Source organism: Electrophorus electricus, chromosome 4 (assembly GCF_041902795.1).
Source record: "Electrophorus electricus isolate QZ-2024a chromosome 4, ASM4190279v1, whole genome shotgun sequence".
Lineage (NCBI taxonomy): Eukaryota > Metazoa > Chordata > Actinopteri > Gymnotiformes > Gymnotidae > Electrophorus > Electrophorus electricus.
Genome location: NC_137500.1, coordinates 8,961,851 through 8,984,510, shown reverse-complemented (window position 1 = coordinate 8,984,510; position 22,660 = coordinate 8,961,851). Strand labels below are relative to the sequence as shown.

General features: G+C 40.9%; 1 protein-coding gene across 8 annotated transcripts in view; it reads left to right on the top strand.

Annotated features, from left to right (window-relative positions):
• Positions 1-22,660, top strand: part of cntn1a (contactin 1a) — a 54,367-nt gene that overhangs the window by 21,852 nt on the left and 9,855 nt on the right. For 3 of the 8 annotated variants that reach the window (XR_014123132.1, XM_027000996.3, XM_081712198.1), the window contains exons 2-15: positions 5,806-5,938; positions 7,190-7,228; positions 13,678-13,816; positions 14,627-14,808; positions 15,189-15,284; positions 15,414-15,626; positions 16,629-16,728; positions 16,950-17,131; positions 18,239-18,363; positions 19,187-19,304; positions 19,517-19,667; positions 19,833-19,960; positions 20,890-21,062; positions 22,281-22,413. Coding sequence is in view for 7 of the 8 variants with exons in the window: in XM_027000996.3 (XP_026856797.2) it covers positions 5,884-5,938; positions 7,190-7,228; positions 13,678-13,816; positions 14,627-14,808; positions 15,189-15,284; positions 15,414-15,626; positions 16,629-16,728; positions 16,950-17,131; positions 18,239-18,363; positions 19,187-19,304; positions 19,517-19,667; positions 19,833-19,960; positions 20,890-21,062; positions 22,281-22,413 (1,834 nt within the window). In the remaining variant the exon portion in view is untranslated. The remainder of the gene's footprint in view (positions 1-5,805; positions 5,939-7,189; positions 7,229-13,677; positions 13,817-14,626; positions 14,809-15,188; positions 15,285-15,413; positions 15,627-16,628; positions 16,729-16,949; positions 17,132-18,238; positions 18,364-19,186; positions 19,305-19,516; positions 19,668-19,832; positions 19,961-20,889; positions 21,063-22,280; positions 22,414-22,660) is intronic. The other 5 variants (XM_081712197.1, XM_081712196.1, XM_035523533.2 and 2 more) reach the window with 5 other exon arrangements.

Sequence of the window (22,660 nt, the reverse complement as noted above, 5' to 3'; positions counted from 1 at the left end):
CTGTGAATTTTTAATACATATTTTAAATACAAAATTTTAATAAACTGAAAATTTTAAAACACTGATACATTAAGAGTGCTGCTATAGCTAACATCTGCAGCAGAAAAAAGAAAGAAGGACCCACAAGCTATTCTTACTACCTAAAGGGACACAGGCCCAAAAACAGGTATGAGAGAAATACTCTTATTTCTACTGATCTGCAATCTACTTGCTGGCCAAGTGATATCCTGTGGAAGAACAAAAGACACAACCCAAAGTGGTGGTCCCAAGGGAAATGAGCTGGCATTTGGAACAGGCTGAGGGCTCAGGCACACTGCGCTCCTTTGCCTGCAACCTCCTCTGCTTCACCGTGACAAGGCTGAACCCAGCGGTACCAGAGCACACCATTCAGCCTGCTGAATTCTTCTCAGTCTATCGCATAAACAGATCAGTGGAGTCAGAGAAATCAAGAGGGGGAAGAATGAATTTGATGGTGAACAGCAGCTGGTATGACAAAACTAACGTAGTTTCTCTCATACATTGCTGTGCACCCAACCTGGAACTCCTGACCATCAAATGCTACCCTTCCTTCCTTGAGAACTTACTTTGGTCGCACTCAGTGCTGTTCCACCTCATGCAGACACGGACACTGCCTTATGTAAACTACATGAGATAGAACACCAAATTCATCACTGGGACGCTACGTTTATTGTGGTGAGGAACTTTAACAGTGCCTCAAGCATGTAATGCTGAATTTATATCAACACATCACCTGTCCCACCAGAAGCAAAATGACACTGGATTACTGTTACACTCCATTCAGAGATGGCTACAAGCCACAGACCCGTCCACTATGTGGAAAATTGGACCTTGCTGCCAACTTCCTCACAGCTAAATACAAACAAAGGCTGAAACAGGAAGCTCCTGCTCTGAGGGAGGTTGTGTGCTGGACGGACTAATTGCTGGCTGCTTTACAGGACATTCTTAATGACACAGGCTGGGACATGTTCAGGTGCAGCTTGGATGGCATCAGCAAGTTTACAGAAGTGGCTGTGGGATTTGTTGGAAAGCTGGTGGATGATACGGTCCCTAAAGCCACCATCAGAACATTTCCCAACCAAAAGCTGTGAGGGGATACATCCATATGCAATTTAGCCAGCGGAACTAATGGTGCTAGTGGAATGAATGGCACAGATGGCAGTATGCACGTGGAGCTGGTCAGAATTGGGCAAGCCTACACCATCTCAGAGGAAGAAGTGAGGAAAGATTTCAGGAGAGAACACCAAGAAGGCAGCAGGTCCAGATGGCATCTAAGGTAGGGCCCCGAGAGCCTGCACTGACCAGCAAGCACTGGTGTTCATGGACATTTTCAACCAGTCTTTAATTCCTATGTACTTCAAACAGTCCATCATTGTTACTGTCCTGAAGAAACCCCAGCCCTGCTGCCTCAATGACTATTTTCCAGTAGTCCTGACCTCAGTGCTTTGAAAGGCTTCATCACCTCTGGATCCACTGCCATTTGTATACTACTCCAACTACTGTACAGATGATGCCATTTCACACTTATTGCACACTGCCCTGACTCATCTGGATATTAAGAAAATAAATTATGCTGTTTGTTGACTATACCTCAGCATTTAATATTACAATCCCCTCCATACTTGCCACCAAGTTAGAGGACCTGGGACTAAACCCATTCCTTTGTCAGTGCATCTTCAGCTTCCTGACAAACAGAATCACAAGAAGTATGGGTGGGCAGACATGTCTCATCCTCCCAAACCCTCAGGAATGGAGTGCCACAGGGCTGTATCCTGAGCCCCCTGCTGTTCACATATGTTGTCACTTCCAACAACCATTGTCAAGTTTGATGTTGACACTGTTGTTCTGGGCAGACCTCTGAGGAGACCTACCTGGAGGAGGTTGAGTACCTAGAGAACTGGTGTGAGGAGAACAATCACCTGAATCTCAACAAGACAAAGGGGATGATAGTGATTGGCAAGAGCCTTAAAGCTGGGGATGATTGGCAAGAAGGGGATGACTTGCAAGAAGCAGGGGATGACTGGCAAGAATGGGATGATTGGCAAGAAGCAGCAGAGGAAATACCACCCCCTCAGGATCAACATTGGCGTGAGTAGACAGCTTCCGGTACCTTGGTGTCCACATCACACAGGATTAGTTATGGTCCACCCTGGTGAACACCCTAGTGAAAAAGGCCTGTGAGTGTCTTTATCACCTTAGATGATTGAAAGACTTTAAGATTCCCTCCATGGTGCTAAAGAACTTTACACAAACTTTTACAACTTTTACATCTTTTCCCATCTGGAGACCATCCTGACAGGAAACGTTACAGCCTGGTTTGGGAACAGCACCAAGCAGGATAGGCGGGCTCTCCAGAGGGTGGTGCGAATAGCTGTGTACATCATCTGAACAGAGATCCCAGACCTACAGTCTGTGTACAGCAAGTAGTGCTGGATTAAAGCCAAGTGAATGACCTCAGTCATCCCAACAATGGACTCTTCTTTATTTTGCCATCAGGGAATCACCTTCCACTTCCTGAAGGACAACACAGAGAGGATGTTGAGGTGCATCATTCCCCAGGCCATTTGGACCCTCAACCATGATGAAAAATACAACTATTACACACACACACACATACACACACACACACACATCCTAGAATACTGCACAAAACGCATATACTCCACACACATATGCAATGTATTTATTAGTATTTATAATATTTATTAACCCCCTTTCATCCAACTACCTCCTGCTCATTTGCACAATATGCAATTTACACAACACATATATTTTTCAAAACGTTTTTATTTTATCTAAATCATTCTTTTATCTATTTTATCTCTTCATATTCTTATCCTTTTTATATCTTATTCTTTATATTGTATATTTTCTTTAACCTAGCAATAGACAGTCACACAAACATTTCACTACATATTTTACTTTGTATGACTGTGTATGACAAAACCTGATTTGATTTGATTTGTAATATTGATTTGTAATTGAGACCATCTTTCTTGCTAGTGTAAAGGTGTTCTCCATCTACTGGGAGATCAGTGAGGAGATTGAGAGGGCCTTGGAGCACATAGAAGTAGCTTATCAGTGTCAGCCAGGAAAGACCTACATCCCAGAACATTTCTGAGAACATCTGATCACATGGGCACACTCCTCACTCATGCCTGGTTTCTAATTGGTACTGGTGAGAGTCCTTTAGAAACAACATTTATAGGATCATTCGATTCCTCTTGCTCCACATGTTCATAGTGTAAAACACCTAAAACACTGACTGCAGGAAAAATCGAGGAAATAGAAGTGTCCGTTAGCCTCACATCCAGATATCAGTGTGAGAGGATAAATCAGGAGCTTGGAAAGTTTCTGCAGAAGACAAAAATCCCACAGACTGGCCTCATTTCTTCTCTTGGGCAGAGATTGCACAGCACTTATTAACCAGTTCAGTTACAGGACTCACTGCATCTTAGGTTATCAACCCCCCACGGATCTCTGGACAGCTGTTTTCTCTGATCCTCCAGCCATGGACAAATTGATGCAATGCAGGTCTAGATGGTGACGCACCAGCATATTGAGGCTGTCCTGCGATGAAATCAGGAGGTGACGTATCACCATCAGGAGAATGTACCATCATACCAGCTTGGAGGTCGACTATGGCTCTCCTGGTTCTCAGAAGTTAGTAGGAAGATTGTGTGCTTTTTCACATCATCTCTGTTATACCACTGATGGTGGTGTACATCTTCATAGCCCCAGAAATGGTTGATAGTTTCAACACTGTGTATAAGCTGTCTATGGCTAGAGTTTGCTTTGTTAGACTCTGTCATTTATGCAAACAGCTGTTGCTTGTCACTTCTGCTTTCAGAGGATGTAGGTCCAGGTCAGTTATCTTTACCCACTACCTGTGCTTCTAAACTTGGCCTCGCCATGGCTTGCCAATCACCTCCATGGCAAACTGTCAGATTTGTCTTCTAATAACCTGTTGTGCCAGAGGAAATTGTGCACACTGGTGTGTGAATGGAACACTGCATGCTGGGAAGATTCACTCACTGTCAGCGCTGCACTAAGTATTTTGTAGTGATAATTTTATCCAATGTACCACCAATTTTTTAATTCCTTTTTTCAGAATGTAGTTAATAAAGCAAAGTATTCCTTATAGCAAAAAGTGTATGTACCTTTTGGAATTATGTGGATTTCTCAAAAAATATGAAGTCGTCATAATAATAAATGAAGGTAATCTTGACAGCACAAACATTTTACAGTACTATAAATTTATTGCAAAACGAAAGGCCTAAACCAAATCACTTAGAATTATTTTGTAAATATTATAGGAACCTCCTTTATTAGCAATGACATGAATCAAGCGCATCCTGTAGCTACTGCCCACATTGTGTAGTTGCTTTTCTCTATGTAAAAACAACCTTTGGGCTTGTGTGTGTTTTTGGGATGTCTTGTCTGGTCTACTTCCATCAGCAGCCTTTTACTAGATTTGAAGTCAGGACTCTGACTCAGACATTATAGAAGACTTTTGTCTTTGTGGCAGGTGTTGTTGATTTACTCATATATTTCGGAACAGTGTCAGGCTGCATAACCCTGGCTCTTTTGAGTTTCAGATCACAGACAGATGCTCTTACAATCTGCTGTCACATATCCTGATTTAAGTTGGAATTCACTGGTCCCTGACCAAAAGCCATCTGTGCCCTAAGGCAGCAAAGCAGCCCCATGCTTCAGCAATGCTTTAAAGCTAGCTCGAGGATTTGGGCTTGTTTTGTTTGTGTTTTTTTTTTTTTTTCGAAGCATGGCTTAATATTATGTACATTTACCAGAGAGTTGCATCTTTTTTTCAAGGAACATTTAACCTGTAGTGCTGTGGAACTTCTAGGTGATCTTATAAATCTGAGATACACAACAATGTTTTATAGAGAGGATTTTCCTGCAGTAACCTTTAACACCATTATTGTTTTATAGCAAACTTAGGAAGACGCATTAACAAGGACAAGAGATGACTGAAGCTCCTAATCTATTATGCTGAAGCTTGTTGTTAATTGTGTTGATGCCTCAAAGGAATCAATTTCTTTGGGGCAGTGTTTTGATGCATTTGGAGATAGGTGTGGTTTGTTGGTACTGGATAGCCAGGCAGTGAATGGCATATGTGGGCCTGATTGTGTTGCTGCACTGAGAGTCAGTTCCTGATCTGTTGTTATCTATAGTGTGAGAACAACAGAAACCAGAACAAAGTGTTACTCAATTTTCTGTTTTCCCATTTACCTTCCCAGTGTAGGTAGCCCAGCTTTAAGGCTGGTGGCAAGAGGAGGAGTGCAGCAGCAGATGTGTTGGCAGCTGTGCACAATCAGTGCCATCCGCCATGCGACTGGCACTGTCTAAAGTGTGGAAGGCGTTTGGAGAGTGGGAGCTCAGCACTCTGGAGAGCTGCTAGTGGCCTGGCTTGACTTTTTCCAGCAGTTTTGGCTATGTGCCAGTGCATGTTACTACTCTACGCCCTTTGTTATGAGATCCTCTAAATCTCTTTTAATGGGCCATGTTTCCTCCTACTGTACCTACTGTAGTAAAATTCTGTTGGGAAAGAGCTTATGACCAAAATTGTGAGGGTTGGTTTGCTTGTTTTTTTTTAATGGCAGGTTAAATTTACACTATTTATGCAAAAGTCCAGAAGAAAGGAGTTCTATTTTATTACTATCAGCCTAAAACTTTTGCAGGACGACAGACCTAGTTTAATATTAATAGACAGTGTATATTGTGTTTTGCTCATGATGTGAATTCATATATTTTTATTTCTTTTAGGGAATCCAGGCACACCTGCTGATGTCATTATACCATCTTGTGTAAGCCTTTCTTCTGGAGATCCATCACTCCTGAACCATGCGCCACTTTGCTTTGCTCATGCTCGCTCTGTCCGTCGCCCTCTACTCCAGCTGTGAGTATTGTGCATTGAAGAAGAATCAGAGAATGCCCATGATGGATGCGATAAATGCAATGTCTATTTAACAGTCAAGCAATTGTAACAATAATTGAACGAATAAGATCAGCATTTCTAGAAGGGTGACACTTCTAGAAATACTAATTGAACTAAAAGAGACACTACAGACTCATTCAACAACTTTCTAAAGCAGCTTTAAACATGAAATGATTTACAGGCTGCGGGTAGCCCCATCCTGGGAGTTCTCTCTGTGTGCGCCCACCCCACCCTATTTCCGACAATGGTTGCTGCCTCACAGCCCTCCCCTTAAGGGTCAGCCATCCATGGCAACCCCAGGAGCCTGAATACTGTCTCCTCATTGTGCACCAGCTCACCAGCGTGATGGATTTTGAGGGTGCTGCTGGGGTCACCAGGGCCAATATGCCTGCTTAATGTTGGCCCTCAGTCTTTCCTCCCTGCACTGTTTTCTTCCTCCCACTCTCTGTTTAGCACAAAGGTGGGATCCTAGTCTGCTAACGCCAACTAATTGCATTCAGTCTCCTCGCATTACTCCATCAAGATTTGCTTTAGCTGATTTGCAGCAGTGGTTTAATATCCGGCTGGGGCAAAGTTGTTCTCCCAGAGCCAAAGCCAGAGTGAACCAGGCAGAGCATTGCAGGGCCCGTCAGATACAGCAGCCATGCGTTAGCATCTATCTCTTATTTAGATATGCGGTCTAATTTAGCAAAAGCAAATGGTATTTATGCGTGTGCATGATACTGTGTGTCTACAATCCAGAGCTTACTGAGGATGATCTTATCAACAATGATTGATCAAGGATGACTATATTACACAGTTTGTGAGTGGCAGAATGGGTAGTTTTCTTTAGCTTAGCTCAGTCATGTTTGAGTTTGACTATAGGCTAAAGGTCAAGTGAGCCTGAAATATGACACTTTTACAGTGCTGAACTGCATAAATGTGTTATAGAGAAAAGAAGGTAGGTCAAATATGCAGAACAGGAGAAAAGTCTACTAAAAAGTAAGAAGTTGTTTAGAATTCTGGCTTATAGCTCTGTTTATATGTATGCAAAACTGTATGCAAATATGATTTGTTGTCTGGTTTCCTACAAGAATTGTTATGCATATAATTCACACAACCAGAGCCCATACATGCTAAGCACTAGGTTTAACATTTTGTAATTTGAAACTTTTCACAAACTTTTTTAGAGTAATTACAGTATTTTAGCATTAAGTCCTGTTTTTCTTTCAGTTACAGTTGTATGTGGTGAATCTCCTGGAATCTTTGGTGGTGAGTAACATCATTATTTGTCTTCGTGGTTGTTTATAGTGTTTCTCAAAATTTCCTACTAGCCTTTTATTCTATGTTTAGCTGAGAAGAAGATCTGCATAGGATCTATTTCTGTCCATATGGTCCCCAAAACCATTCACTCAGCATGCAAAAGAGTATCTGCAAAGCATTAATGCAGTAGTTCCCAACAAATCAACCAAATGACTTCAAATTTCCCCAACCATTAAAAGATGCATCTAAAATGAATCCAGCGCTTTCGTATAAAGATCCAAGGCCATTCCATTGGCCATGCACTGGTGAGAAGGATGCTTGTTTTTAATCCATTCACTACAAACTCAGTTCTGACTGAGAGGCCATTTGCATTCAGCCGTGCTTTCTCAGAAAATCCCCTCTGAAAAGAGGGCATTATGGAGGGTGAGGGATTAAACAGATAGCTACATGATTTCTTAGCACACAGCTCATGTTTACCCTTTCCATTCTCTCTGAGACTTTGCATACTCCCCACCCCACCCCCCTTTACTTGACCATCAAAGACTTATGAGGGGTGTGGGTTCTTTGACAGGCAGACATTTTGCATTTTACAGAGGGCCTTTGATGTTCTTTGTACTTTTAACTTGCTTTTGTATAGATCTATCTAAAGCCTGGGGAACTGGCTTATTAGATGGGTTCTTCTGGCCCATGTATTGCTTGCATCTTTACACTGCTCTTAAATGAAATGTCCTAGATTTGACTCATTGTTTCTAATTTCCCCACATGTGTTCTCCTTGACTATCTGCATCAGGTGTCCTCAGTGCATAAGCAGTAGGAAGTAAGACAGTGGAAGCTCCAGGGTCAGTGCATCCTGCCCCCAGTTGGAGGTGCTGCTACATGACAATTTTAAAGCATATGAAGTTTGGTCTGGACATGCACATGCTATGGTTTTAAATGGGCCTAGACAGATGCTTCTTATCTATCATTACTGTTAGACTAAGACTGTGATGGACTGTAGCATTTGTAGTGGCATAGGTTACTTCTTCTTTTCGGATTAAACATTTATTTCTTTCATAAATAGATTTAGTACGTTTCTCACCCCTTCCCTCATTGACTGTCAGTTTCACAGTAATCAGAACATCCTGTAGCCAGTATATCTAACACACCACCATAAATCAGGATTAAAACCACAAAAAATATGCAAGAACCTGTCACCCTGACTATTTGCTCTAGGTTCTTCCTCCCCCAGGACATCACAGATTGGAATGTGAGAGACCTTCCTTAAACTACTATATTACAATTGGGCTTAAAACCATCTTATTTCCAAAATGATTTCCAAAATTACATCAGATTTTATCTTGTACTGCGCAAAGACTCTCAAAGTCCATTCCTAGAATGTCAAAATAATGTTTTGAGGCAATTTTTGATTGATTATTTCCAATAAATCTATTTTCCAGTAATAAGATCCACAAGTCTACCTTGTTTCTTCTTCTGCAGCTATATGTTCTACAGATTAATAATGTAGGTTTAACTCAGTGTTCACTTTAACTTCAAACTGTGTAACAAGCTCAAGTAATATCTGGTTAGCTTAATGTAACCTTCAAAGTACAGTGTTTGTTTCTTTTGCTTTTCCCATTTTAATTAATTTATTTATTCTTGGTTATTACCATTTGCTTATATCATGCATTTCACCAACAAAATAAATATTTATGCTTTGTGCCATGTGCCATCAGAATAATCTATGATATAATTGAGTATTCTATTAAAAAGCTTTGTTTTGTTTTGTTTTTTTTTGGCAAAATCATGGACTACCATTATTGTGCTTTTTCATATCATATTTGCGGTGTGTGGGAAGAATAATTTAATCCAACAATAATTTAAGATGGACCACTTTCAGGCCAGCAGTAACACTGACATGAAAAACCCCAAGAAGCAGTTGATAAACTTGCACCAGCTCAAAACTCACTGCCATGTTACTACCATGTCAGAGGGATGTTCCTGTGTTGTAAATAGTCCACCCCCCAAATAGCATCAAGAATATAGTGATGACAAACAGTGCATGCCAGATAGATACAGTCATTATACATTTAGTGAATGCACCTAATAGCAGCATAATAAGGTTGGTTTAGCAATTGAAGTGGCCAGGGTAGTGGTTTGTCTGTGGATTAGGATTTAGCACACTGCATGTTTATTGCTCTTCAGTGTGGTGAACACAGGCTAGTTATGTAGTTCTTGAATAGTCAGAACATTTTGCCTTTCGCTACATATTCTTTAGAAGCAAAAAGATGCCTTGAATAAACATCTTTTTTTGCTGCAATGCTGTAAGGCCTGAGTGTTTGGCACTGATATCGCCCTGCATACACCAAGCCCCTGTGGTGCTGGAAGAGTGATTAGCACTGGTACAGGTTGGCTCCAGTGGTTTAAATCTGCTTATGGACATGGAGCTTATGTTAGCTAAAGAAACTGGACTTCTCTTTGAGGAAAATGCTGCCTTTATTTTCTGGATTTCTAGGCGTGTAATAATTGTATCCAGAGTCACATTGAGTTAGCATGAGCTGATACATATCTGGTATCTCTCCAGAATAAAGCGCAGATAAGCTAGTAATTAGCAAGCACGCATTAGTTTTACATTTTAAATCAGAGTGCATGTCCACCTAATTTTCATGTCATGAAGCATGTCCCATATTGGCAGCAAATATGAAGGCAGTGGAACTGCTATACAGTGGTGACAGTATGTTAATGAATGCTTTTTAATGAATTGCTTTAATCATTCCACTCCAGCAGTCTGCTGTCGTATCACAAGTGCAGAAGTCAACCTTCATTTTAGAATGCTGTTAGCATTATAACGTGAACTCTAGTTAGTTTTGACACATGTAGTTCAGATTTAATCCCCTCTACATTAATTTAATGCCTTTGCAAAAAACATGGTATGCCATCATGTATGCTTTATGATAGACAAAAACGCAGTGATACAGGGAGACTTTAACTGCAGCCCTTTGGCATTTAACCAGGATACATGTTGTTCCCATATTTTAGAATTGATTGTGCTTTGTGATTTTCTCTCACTCTCGCTTTTACATTTGTTATTTTACATAAAACGGATTTCTTTTGTTTCATTGAATGCTGAAAGGCCCTGCAGTCTTTATAAGTTACACAATGTCCAGAATGGTTGGATAATGTTTAGAGACACCCAGATGACTATGAAAGTTCATACCAAATGCAGTAAGAACAAACTCTACCAGTATGCATGCGATGAATTTTTATATATATATATATGTCAGCAGAAAAGTAGCAATATTCTTAGTGGCAAACAGTCAGCCTTAAGTTGCTGATTCTATGAATTGAAAAGGTATACTTGTAACGTTCTGAAGCTTAAGCAGGCTGCGGGGACGAGGCACTTTGAAACAGATGCTAATTAACACACTTAACAACAAGACGTAACATGCAGGCTATAGTTTCAAACACCGACAACATCCACGATAAGACAAAGGACTTACATACACGCACGACAATGACACACAACAAGGATCAGGTGAGAAATAAGAGAAGGCGTGGCAATACAGACGAACACACACACACACACACACACACACACACACACACACACACACACACACACACTCACACACACACACACACACACACACACACACACACACACACACACACACACGTTTATGGAGGGGAGGGGCCATACCGTGACAATACTGTGATTTCCCAGCAGGTTCTCTTAATCATAAAGAATATTAGTTTGCATTATGAAGAAGACCACAATGGCATAAGCAGTATGTGTATACACAAACAAGTAATTCTGATTATTGACATTTTTTATGTAAAAAAGTAAAGACTTATCTTGTTTGAGCTGCAGGATTAGTTAATGACAATACCAGCAAGTATGTGTATCATATAATATAAAGATTATCACACAGAATTCAGTGCTGCTAAATTTATCGAAGCATGAATAATTGATGTTTCTGTAGTCAGTTCAAAACCAGTGCAGAGACAGAGAGAAGGAGAAAGTGAGAGAATGTGAAGTGGTTTTGAGGAATATTAGCTTGCTAGTTTAAAATTTAAATGAGCCACAAATTAGTGAAACCCCCCCCCCCCCCCCATGTATTATGGTGCTGAATAAGTGAATAAGATGTCTGTCTGTGGATTCAGTCAGTCAGAAACTCTGAGCACATACTCTCAGACATGAGCCTGTCCTTTGAGGTCCTCTGTTGGACTAGTTGGAATTATGCTGTGTATCTGCCCCAGTGATGCATAGTACTGTCTTATATTTAGTTATAAATAGTTTTTCAGACATTTTACATTCTTGAGCCTTTTAAACAGATTACCTAATTATAATTTCAATGAAATATCCTCCTTCCTGCTGCACTGCTAACTGTAACAGAAATTACTCTTGGTCTGTCTGTGTGCATAGGAAAGAACTGCACAAATTGACACCAAATATGAAACCCTGAAAACATTTCACTTTTTCTGGCTGTTTTCAGTTTTGCTTCAGCAGATTCTGTTATTCAGTAGGATCCTAATTCCAGGGTACACTGTGTCACAGAGAGAGATGCCAGACCAGGCAGAGGGTGGGCAAAGAAAAGAAGTGGAGTCAGGCAGATGGATAAAGTGATACTGATTGATATAGTGATACCGATTGATACAATGATACTGATTGGGGCAAAAGAGTGGGAGAGAGAAGAGACCGAAGGGATAAGGGGGCTGGGAAAAGGAGAGGGGGGCTTCTGTTTGGGCCCGCTGCCCTGGGTGCCCCAATCAACAGGGCTCGGTGCCAGTTCTCTCCTTTCATGCTCATTTCTCGGATGGGAGATGTGGATATTGTTTCTCTGTATGCCACAAGATCTCTGCTAGCCCACGATTTCCAGCTCCTCTTGTCTTCTCCACGGCGCGGTTTAATCGAAGCACCTTTTCTGCAGATTGGCTCCCAGCGGAAGGATAGGATTGTATTACTGCGATCGTGCCAACTGTCAGGTTTAATATCAGCTACAATGCCCATTTTAGTAATTTCCCCACAAGCTAGCACTGTTAGAGAGCAGTGATTCAAAGACATTTTGTTAGAGCCTGATCCTTTTTTGCAGGCACCATATGGCGTCTGCTTTTTTTGCAATGACTTTATAAAGGGTAGCAGAGAGTGATACACTTGCTGAATAATATGACACAGATTATAAACATAGGGAAGACCTTTTTAGATCGAAAGAGCAACCATGTTGATTATGCACTGAGACACACACATACGTTCACAGTTCATATTGACTGAAATAATTCGCCTCATTAGTTATTCATCATCTTGGACTGTGTTTGTGTTTGACTCACTGAAGACTGGTGTTTGATGTTTGCTTCCCTAATGACCAACTGGGGCTAATTATCCTAGCGTGTCACTACAGGAATAGGCAGGCTGATTGAAGTTAGCATTTCAGATGAAGTAGTTTGGTAAATTATGCTCATTGGGTTGTTACAGTAGCCAGTAGTAGAGTAATAAACGTTAATGATGCTGTTTGCATAAGTCATTAAGGCAGTGCTCTGTCTGTCAGTAGCTAGCTCATCCATGGATGGAGTTCACATTTATAAATAAGCTAAGTGGTGGTATGGAGTGACTTTAAACCATTGGCAGTCAAAGAGATGAACTTTTGTATGCAAGTCACTTGGTTCCAGTTCACTTCACAAAAGTATCCAGCAGTTTATCCTAGCAAGAGATTCAGAGACTGATGTTACCTTTTTTTTTTAAGTTAAGAAATGCAAGCTTGTTTAGTAAAATTTGCATTATTTGTCACCCTAATGGAATAACAAACAAGCAATCAGACAGACAAAGCACTAATTTCAGTAGCTGTGCTCTGTTATTATACAGAGGCCCATGTACAATTTTGCCTATTTTGTTTTTAATAGGTCAGAATCAATAACATGTTGAATGACATGCAGCTTTCTGAGTCTCCCTAAATTTAAAAATTCTGAAGACCAGTTATGAGTAACACACACCCAAAAAAATGTAAGAATTGAAATCTGTTGCAAGATTCAGTTAAAATAGACATGTACTAACTGCCAGTTTTTACATGTTAGTGTTTTATGCCCTTGAATTTTATGTTTCAGATGAGAATAAAATTTTTGTTCTTACAGTTTTAAAACTATAGTCAGTGTATTTGCCTATGTATGGAAAAACACTGAATATTACCACACTTTTCACCCAGGTTTTCACCTGGTTTGTAGTTTAGTGGTAGGGAAAACCTACTCATCTGACCTCTTTCTCTAAACATCACTGAATCCTGAAGCCTCTAGCCACAGCAGAACTCCCAAAATAGTTGAGAAGCATTCCTGATCTGAGCATAGTTACTAACAGCTCGCTGCCAAGAACAGCAGCACCACTCAAGAATGCTTGCCTGAAAATACATGGTTCTCCTTCCTATCTTCTGTGCATGTTGTTGCTCCATTTCCACAGTAATTCTGGTTTGTTTGTTTTTGTCTGTCTGTGTAAGTGTCTTTTATAGACGATCGCATTGGTTATGGCCCTGTGTTTGAGGAGCAGCCACTGGACACCATCTACCCTGAGGAGTCACTGGAGGACAAGATCATCATGAGCTGCCGAGCACGAGCCAGCCCACCTGCCACATACAAGTAACATATGCTCCCAACTGCCCATGCTGGGAGCCTCTAACCTAGCTAGCAAAGTTTGTTTGTTAAAGCAGCAAACTCACAGAGGATTGATTTTCAGTTTGGCATTTAGCTTTTGCAAGCTAATGATTACCTAGCTATAAAATATAGCCTAGCATGCTTCTTCATGCCATAACACCAATTCACTAATATCACCTCTTTGTGAAATGCCCCATCTCTTCCTCTTAGCTGGTCCAACAACAACAAAAAATACAAAAAAAAAAAAATTATAAATAATGATCTTCAAAATGATGAACAGCCTTATTCATCAGCTATTGACCTTGGCTGCCCCCCCCCCCTCACCCCACCCCAAACAGACATTGTGTTCATGTGCGGGGGTTGACCTTCTACAGCTCAAATGAATCCACTGCTGTCACCATGTCCCTCTCAGCACCTGCCAACCATAACTCAGTTTCCCATCTATCACCTCTCTGTTCATTCACTCTGTTCCAACTTGATCAGAGGCCATTTGAAGAATGAGGCTCCATTTTTCTAACTCATTTCCTGTTGAACTGGTGTGACTTTCATGTCACATGCAGGGTTGTATGTTGCTAGCCTGAACGCTTGGCAAATGTTCTTATAGATACTTATAGATACTGAAAGTTTCGGTTAATCTAGATCATCCATGTCATTCCGTATCTGAAGCACAGTCCCGTAGTGTATTATTATCAACCATTGCAGGTTTTTGTGGGATTATGGGTTTTTCTAATTAAAGATGAATGCCCTTGCTTTGTTCATGCCCATGTGGACTGCAGCTCTTGTCTCTCCCTGCAGGTGGAGACTGAATAACAGGGAGATTGCAATCGAGGAGGGTGCTGCAGGCCACTACAGCCTGGTAGGGGGCAATTTGGTCATCAGTGACCTGGACAAGAGCAAGCACACGGGGAACTACTCTTGCCAAGCAACCAATGAGTATGGCACGGTCATCAGCCAAGAGGCATCTGTCCAGTTTGGCTGTGAGTAAGAGGGACAGAGCCAAGCTGCTCCATTACGTAATACTGGTGTTGCACTACTGAATAGACCCTTTTGTCCTTGTTAAGTTTGCTTAAGTCGCATTTCTGAAAGCCAAAACTTGCGCCTTTTAGCTATGGGTAACCTTTGTTGAGGAGAGGCAGAAATTAATTTCCGGTGTCAACCTTTTTAAATGCTTCTGTAGGTTCTGCTGAGCTTTGGGTCAAAAAGGATAATGGTGCAAATTATATGAAATTACATTTTTCTCCTTTTGCTTGTGGAAGTTGTATAATATTTTTTAAATCAAAGGATGTATCAGGTTGAGTGTAAAGAGAGACATAATGACTGTGTGAAAGAGCCTGAATTTAATTCTGTGTCCTTCTAGATTTGGACATGTTCTCCACAGAAGAGAGAGAAGCTGTATATGTGAAAGAGGGCCAGGGGGTGGTGCTGTTATGTGCACCTCCTCCACATTTCCCAGGTTAATTTTATATCTCATTCAGAATATTTTAAAATGTAAATGTTCAGCCAAGATGGAAATAAAAACTGTTTGAAGTGAGCGTTTCTTAGCATTCCTGAAATCTTGACTTTTTTCTTCTCCCCGGTTTAGATGATCTTTCCTTTCGCTGGATGCTGAATGAGTTCCCCATCTTCATCTCCCTGGATAAGCGGCGCTTTGTATCTCAGACCACAGGGAACCTCTACATCTCGAAAGTTGAGGCCTCAGACAGTGGCAACTACTCATGTTTTGTGACCATGACCAGTCCCTCCATCGCTAAAAGCGTCTTCAGCAAGTTCATCCCCCTGGTCCCCTTAGCTGAGCGTAAGCTGCTGCCTGTTCTGTTTATTAAAGCAATGAAAAGTTATCTCAGCTCATAGTGGGGTGAGATAAGCAATGGTAGTGCCCAGGATGTCTAAGCAACCAAATCAATGCTTGCTGACTTTGAAATATTAACCATTAACACATTACAGTATATGGTACACAGACAATGTGCTGTTTAAGTGAGAGTATTGCAGTTGACAGTTATTTTATTGTATTCTTTTAAAATATATAACTTTAGCGTGATTAGATCACTAAGGTGTCATTGTAGTGCTTTTGTGTGGTTTTTCTAGGCGACACAGTCTGGACAGATGTTGATTATATTTTTACCTCTGAGGCAGAAGCCACAGTGTAAGAGTCTTTTGTGTATGTGAGCTTGTTTGTATAAAGCTTGACAGAGTTGTGAAGGACAGTATAAAGACAAGAACATTTGGAAAGGAGTCAGTCATTGCTGTTCCCTAGAGGTCCTTTTGTGGGTCCATCAATTATTCCTTGTTTGGGTCCTGAGACGGGGCCATTTATGCACCAATAGTGTGTCTGAAAAGAAGCAGGCAGGCTTTGTTTTCCTTGGCCAGTGAGAATTCCAGGCAAATTCCAATTCAGCTCCTCCCTCTCACTTGGTTCCTCCCTCCAACATGGCTCCTCCACATCTAAAGCACTTTCATATGCATATGCTTGCCTATGATCATTCCTGTAGAACAACCCTTGGGCTTCGTGTTGCCTCATATTTAGAAGTACACTTGGCTGTGTGTATGTGCATGTATGTCAGTGTATGTATGTCAGGGTGTTTTATACAGCAGGTTTGAGCTGTCTGCCACAGCCAAAGATTTGGAGCTGAAATGCCCTAAACCAAGTGTAATATTTAAAAAGAGCAAAAGAGGAGGTCATCACTAGGCGTTTCTTTGGTGTATGGGTGATATGGGTTTGGTGACAGAGTTAGACTCAGGAGAGGGCTTGTGAAAACAGGTGTCCCAGCAGAGTGATAGCATATGCTGTCTCCTCTAGGTCCCATTCGGAAGTACCCAGCTGATATCAAAGTGAAATTCCCAGACACATATGCACTGGTCGGTCAGAACATCAGCCTGGAGTGTTTCGCATTGGGAAAGTAAGTGCCATTAGAGAATCTTTTTACTTCTGTTCCTATACTTACTTAAACTGATGTCAGTGAACTAAACATGGATGGCCTTCCAGATGCCAGCAAAAAATGTATTCTTTTCTAGACTCATTTGCTTCATATAATGTTTAAAAGACACACTATAAAAACCAACAACAAGCTTGGTGTGTATGTGTTGGCCCACGCCTGGTGTGGAACTGTGCCATCCTCAGCCCCATCCCGCAGATCCGCTGGAGGAAGGTGGATGGAGCGTTGCCAGCCAACCATGAGATCCTCATGGCAGGGGGGGTCCTGCAGCTCCTTAACGTGCAGTATGAGGACGAGGGCGTCTATGAGTGTGAGGCGCTCAACTCCAAGGGCAAGGACTGGCACAAGGCCCACCTCCATGTGGAAGGTAGGGCTCCTGCTGAGGGGAAGGAAAAAGCAACTCGGCACTGCAGTGCTTAGCACAGCCTTGGCTTTAATGTAGAGGTGGCAAAAACTGCCTAAAGCAGAGATTTTATGGCAATGTTGATGCTGATTGCTGAACTTTTGGAGGCAGTTTAAATGAACATTGTTTTCTGCAGAGGATGAGGTGAAGTAAGATAAAGTCCATGTGGGACGGAACAAGTGTATTAGATAAATGCATTATATATGCTGGGGATGTAACAACATATTAATTCAGATTGATGCATCAGTTATGAGGCTATAATGTGATTCACTTGGGTCCATCTATAAAGATTGTTCTCAGGCAATTTTTAAAAATGTTTTTTTATTTGCTTTTAGAGAAATTTGCAAAAAACAGTTTTTTGTCATCCAATGCTTGTGAATTACCCTTGATCTCAGTTTGGTGGCCTTTTTGTGAATTAAACAAAAGTGTAAAATTTGTTTGCTTGTTGTATTTATATATCTTAGGAAAAGTTTGTGAAGCTTTTGAAAGAATGTCCAATTCTGCATGAATGGCTTTTAACTACCATTAGAAATTGTGTTAGTCTTCTGTAGATGGACACTGCATAGATCACTGCAAAGGCCTCCCATAAAATTCTAGCTGTTGTGAAGCCAAGGGTGAGAGGTAAATAACTGTGAAGGGCCTGGAGATGTATCTTGATATTTTATTTTCATAAATCTACCACAAGATATATTCATGGTTGTTCATGGGTTTACCATAAGGAAAATTACTAGACCAGGCTACCATTGATGAAATCACTGCTCTTCACAAATAAACAAATAAATAAAATAAAAAATTGATACCACCACTTATTTTTATGAAGATCATATTTATAGCCCATTTATTCATTATTTCTCACAATTGTTTATTAGTGAGGGTAGTCAAATTGTGTCAAATTATAGTAACATTTAGAATAACAAGTATACACATATTTTAAAGATACTGCAGTATAAAAACTGAAAAGTTAGAAAAGTTCAAAGAAGAGTCATCACAATATGCAGTCTCTTTTCAGGTATATTTGGTATTGTATCTTTTCTTAGCCGTGATTTCTGATCTATTGTTTCTCCCATACAGCTTCTCCAAAGTGGCTGGAACACATCAGCAGCAGTGAGCAGGACATTAGCAGTGACTATACCATGTCCTGCCTCGCCACAGGGAAGCCCAAACCCCATGTAAGCTTCCTGAAGAACGGCCGGGAGGTATGGCTTTTAAATCCCTCTTGTGTCCAGGGCCCTGAGGGGCTTTTCCATGGCACTGGTACTGGCACTACCCTTCCTGAATCAAGTCCAGGTTGCACTAGAGGTGTTCCAATGTTCCGCAACAAACACAAAGGTCCTTATGTTGGCTGTTGCCAAAAGGGTTCAGAAAGTGAAGGGTATAACTTGCCAGTAATTGCAAATTAACATAAACACATCAACACCTAGGGTTTGATTGTTGTTTTTTAAAAATATGTTTTGGTGTAGGTCTGGCTGAAGGCATTTGATTGTTGGCACTCAGTTTTTTCAAGCAGAGCACAGTCAGTGAGTCAAGCTGTAGGCCCATCTCGGGTTGGAGTGGCTGCCCACACTATTACATAACTCCCATGGCAACAAGCAGTTCTTCTCCAGAAGCCTAAGAGTGTATGCAAGAGGCATAACACAGCAGGGACCACCCGCAGAACACTTTTCATTCAAATCAGCCTCGTTATCTCACAGGCATTGTCACTTTAACACTATGGGTGCTTCCTGAACTCCAGGTGATGTCAGGTAATATTTGCAATCTCGTACAAAGGTTGTTAATAGAGACATTTTAGAAGGGAATAAAGAAATTCTCCACTTGAATGATTAGATATTCCCTAACTATAGTAAGGAGTACCCGTCATATTGAATGATTAATGCTTTTAGAATTGTTTCTATATTACCTCAGAGTGCAGTTCACTGTGCAGAGTTTGACACTTAGAAACACTTGAAACAAGAATCAGCATGATTCTGTTATATTGAAGAATTAAATATATACTGTGTTTTGCTTATTCACTCCTGGCAGTATGGCAAGCATGAGTTGCATTTCACAGACTTGACATTTGATGACTCTGGGATGTATCAATGCATTGCTGAGAACCGCCACGGAGTGATCTATGCCAATGCCGAGCTGCGGGTGTTCGGTAAGTCACAAGTCCATCTTGACCTAATGTTTTTCAGAAGTCAGCGAGGGGTCACAATTCACTTTGGAAAGCAAAGTCTTGAGATAATCACCTTTGTTCATTCTTGCCATTGCTGCTTGCATGCATATATCTTCAGTAAAAGACGTTTAGCCCTGTCATACAGTTAACATATACATCAAACTCTGATGATTCGGCAATGTTTGTTGTTATAGCGAGCACTCCCTTGTTCGAGTTGAACCCAGTGAAACAGAGGCTGTTGGGGCCAAAGAACGGGCGTGTGGTGATCGAGTGCAAACCCAGAGCAGCGCCCAGACCCACATTCTCCTGGAGCAAAGGAACGGAGCTTCTCTCCAACTCTAGCAGGTATCACATCTGCTTGTTCCCTGTCACGCTGCTGTTCCTTTTTCATATACAGTACTGTTCTATTCCATTATGGAACTATCACCACATGTGGAAAAGTCAAGTATGTGAAAGTACGAGTTGGAATTAATAAACTGTATGAATTAATAAACTGAAATATTACGGCAGGATTTTCATTTGGGAAGACGGCAGTCTGGAGATTCGCAATGTTACTAAGTCGGATGAAGGGAAATATACTTGCTTCGCTGAGAATGACAGAGGGAAAGCCAACAGCACAGGGTCTCTCACAGTCACAGGTGAGGACCTACACTACACAGAGCTATGCTCTTGTCATGGATAGCACAGTTATGTACTGTAACAGAAAACTTAGCAGTGCTTAGATATTATAGCTTGAGCTGAAAGATTAAATAATATTCTTAACCATGCTGTGGTGAGCAGCCTTGCCAGATTCAGTTAATACTTGAATAGACAGTTGTGTGTCAGTTGTCTTTACTGACACCAACACTCAATATTTGCTGAGAAAGATAAACTTGACAATGCCCACATCTACCTGACATCTTTATTCAAAGTATCTTACAATTATGACTGAACAGAACTTGAACAATTGAGAGTTGAAGGCCTTGCTCTGTGGCCCAACAGTTGCAGCTTGGCAGCACTTGAACTGGCAACCTTCCTATGACAAGTCAAATACCTTAACCACTAAGCTACCGCTGTCCACAGTGTTGTGCCAGATAATATGCAAAATATTAGAATTTAGATAAATATAAAGTTAATAAATAAATAAAATAGATATTGTAATAGATCTTATCATTCATGTTCAGAATGTTTGTTTTCATGTTGACCATGTGCATGTGTATACAGTACATCATACAGATAAGGAGATGGAGAGAGAGAAACAGTAAAATATCCTTTTAATTCTTAATTCCATCTTTAATATCTTCTTTTGTTGGTAATAACCTATGGGTATTGGGTGGAGATTTTAAATTAAGTGTGGATAATCTTGCTACTTAGTGAATACTGTTTACTGTGACTGCTGTATGACCCAATTCTGCCCTCTGCTGGCCCAAAACACACAATACAGTCTCTTCAGTATTTTCAGAAGCAATGCAGTAGAAACAGTAGGTTCTTTACTGTGACTTACTTACTGTCTCTCCAATCATCAAAATGCTGTGTACCTGTTAAATGGAAGGAAAAGGGTTAAAATGACTTACACTGTATTTCTCAGACGCCACCAAGATCACTCTGGCACCCTCTAATGCTGATGTGAGTGTGGGTGAAAATGCCACGATCCAGTGTGCTGCGTCACATGACACCATCCTGGACCTCACCTTCATCTGGTCACTTAACGGCCAGACCATTGACTTTGACAGGGAAGGAGAGTACTACCATCGTGTCATGGTGAGAAACACAGGCTAATCGAGTACTACCAGTTCGTTATGGTGAGAAACATAGATGAAAGGAGTACTACCAGCATGTCATGGTGAGAAACATAGTTACAGGGTTTGTAGACATAATGTAACAGGGTTTGTAGCCACAGTGTAGATATTATAATGTGTGTAAACTACACAAAATTTGTTGTTCTAGCTATACTATCAGTGTTCTTTCTACACTATTCTATACTATAGTGGGTAGTACAGCTTTGGAAGAATATACCATATGTCCTACATATCTTAAAGGGTTGAAAATCCTTTTCTGAAGGTGCTCATTATAGCTTTCTACAATAAAATGTCTGTTTATATAAAAAATCAAGTGTTTAGTTTAAAAGGAGGCAAGGCAAGCTTCTGAAAGGCATGACTAATGGTGTTGTCCTTCTGGACCTGAAGAGTGATTGGCCCATTCATTCATTCTCAGTAAACCACCTTGGTGTGTAATCTGATGGACTAATGATGGATGATGGACTAATGATGGATGATGGAATAATGTTGGCTGATGGAATAATGTTGGATGATGGTCTCACTCCTACTTCCTTCGCCCATACTTGTCCCTAAAGTGGGGCTCGGAGACTTTATTTCCTCAGCACCTTAGTACTGCACTTTAAATTCTTAGGCTTAGGATTCCACTTTTAATTTGTTGTTTAGACTAATGTAAGTTAATTTGCTTGTTTCTTTTTCTTTTTAAATAATTCTATGATTTTATTATTTTTAATTAAATTCCCTCTTCATCTTTTCTATTCACCTTGAATTGCTTTGTGTGTGAGATGTGCTACATAAATAAGCCTGCCTTGCCTTGCCTAAACTCTTCATGTTGTTAATGTTGCAGCAGGGCAGCATGGTGTACTGTGCTAAACACAAAGATGAAGTGATTGATGACATTTAATTGAATTCTCCTCAATTTCAGAATCTAATAAGGAAATAGTTCTTATGGTGATTTTCTTGCCACTTACAGTGTAGATACTGATATTGTGGTGTTTAGCCTTTTGTTCAGCCTTTTTCTTAATTCTTATTGTTCACTGCCACTGATTATAATGTCTGAGGAGTGCACCATTTGCCACTTATTAACAAATGGAATGCATATCATTCTAAACATCAGTCTGAACTGATATGAGATTACAGCTGCACTCTTTGATCTGAACGTGTGTGTGTGTGTGTGTGTGTGTGTGTGTGTGCGCGCGAGCAGGACGGCCAAGCAGGCACATCGAGCTGTGAGCTTCTGATTAAGAACACACAGCTGAAGCATGCTGGCCGCTACACCTGCACAGCCCAGACACCTGTGGACAATGTCACTGCCTCCGCAGACCTGGTGGTGAGAGGTACAAGTCCCCAAAACCCCCTGAACACACACACACACACACACACACACACACACACACACTTTCCTTTGAATGGAATGAAAGCAATCACCATCTTTTTATGTACTGTACAGTAGGATGAAATCCTCCTTACCACTCCACTATTTAGATGAAATGTATTTGTCGTACCATGTCACACACTGATGACATGTAAGTGTTGTCAGAGAGGGTAGAAAGAGGGGGATAAAAGTTTATGTACCTGTATCCT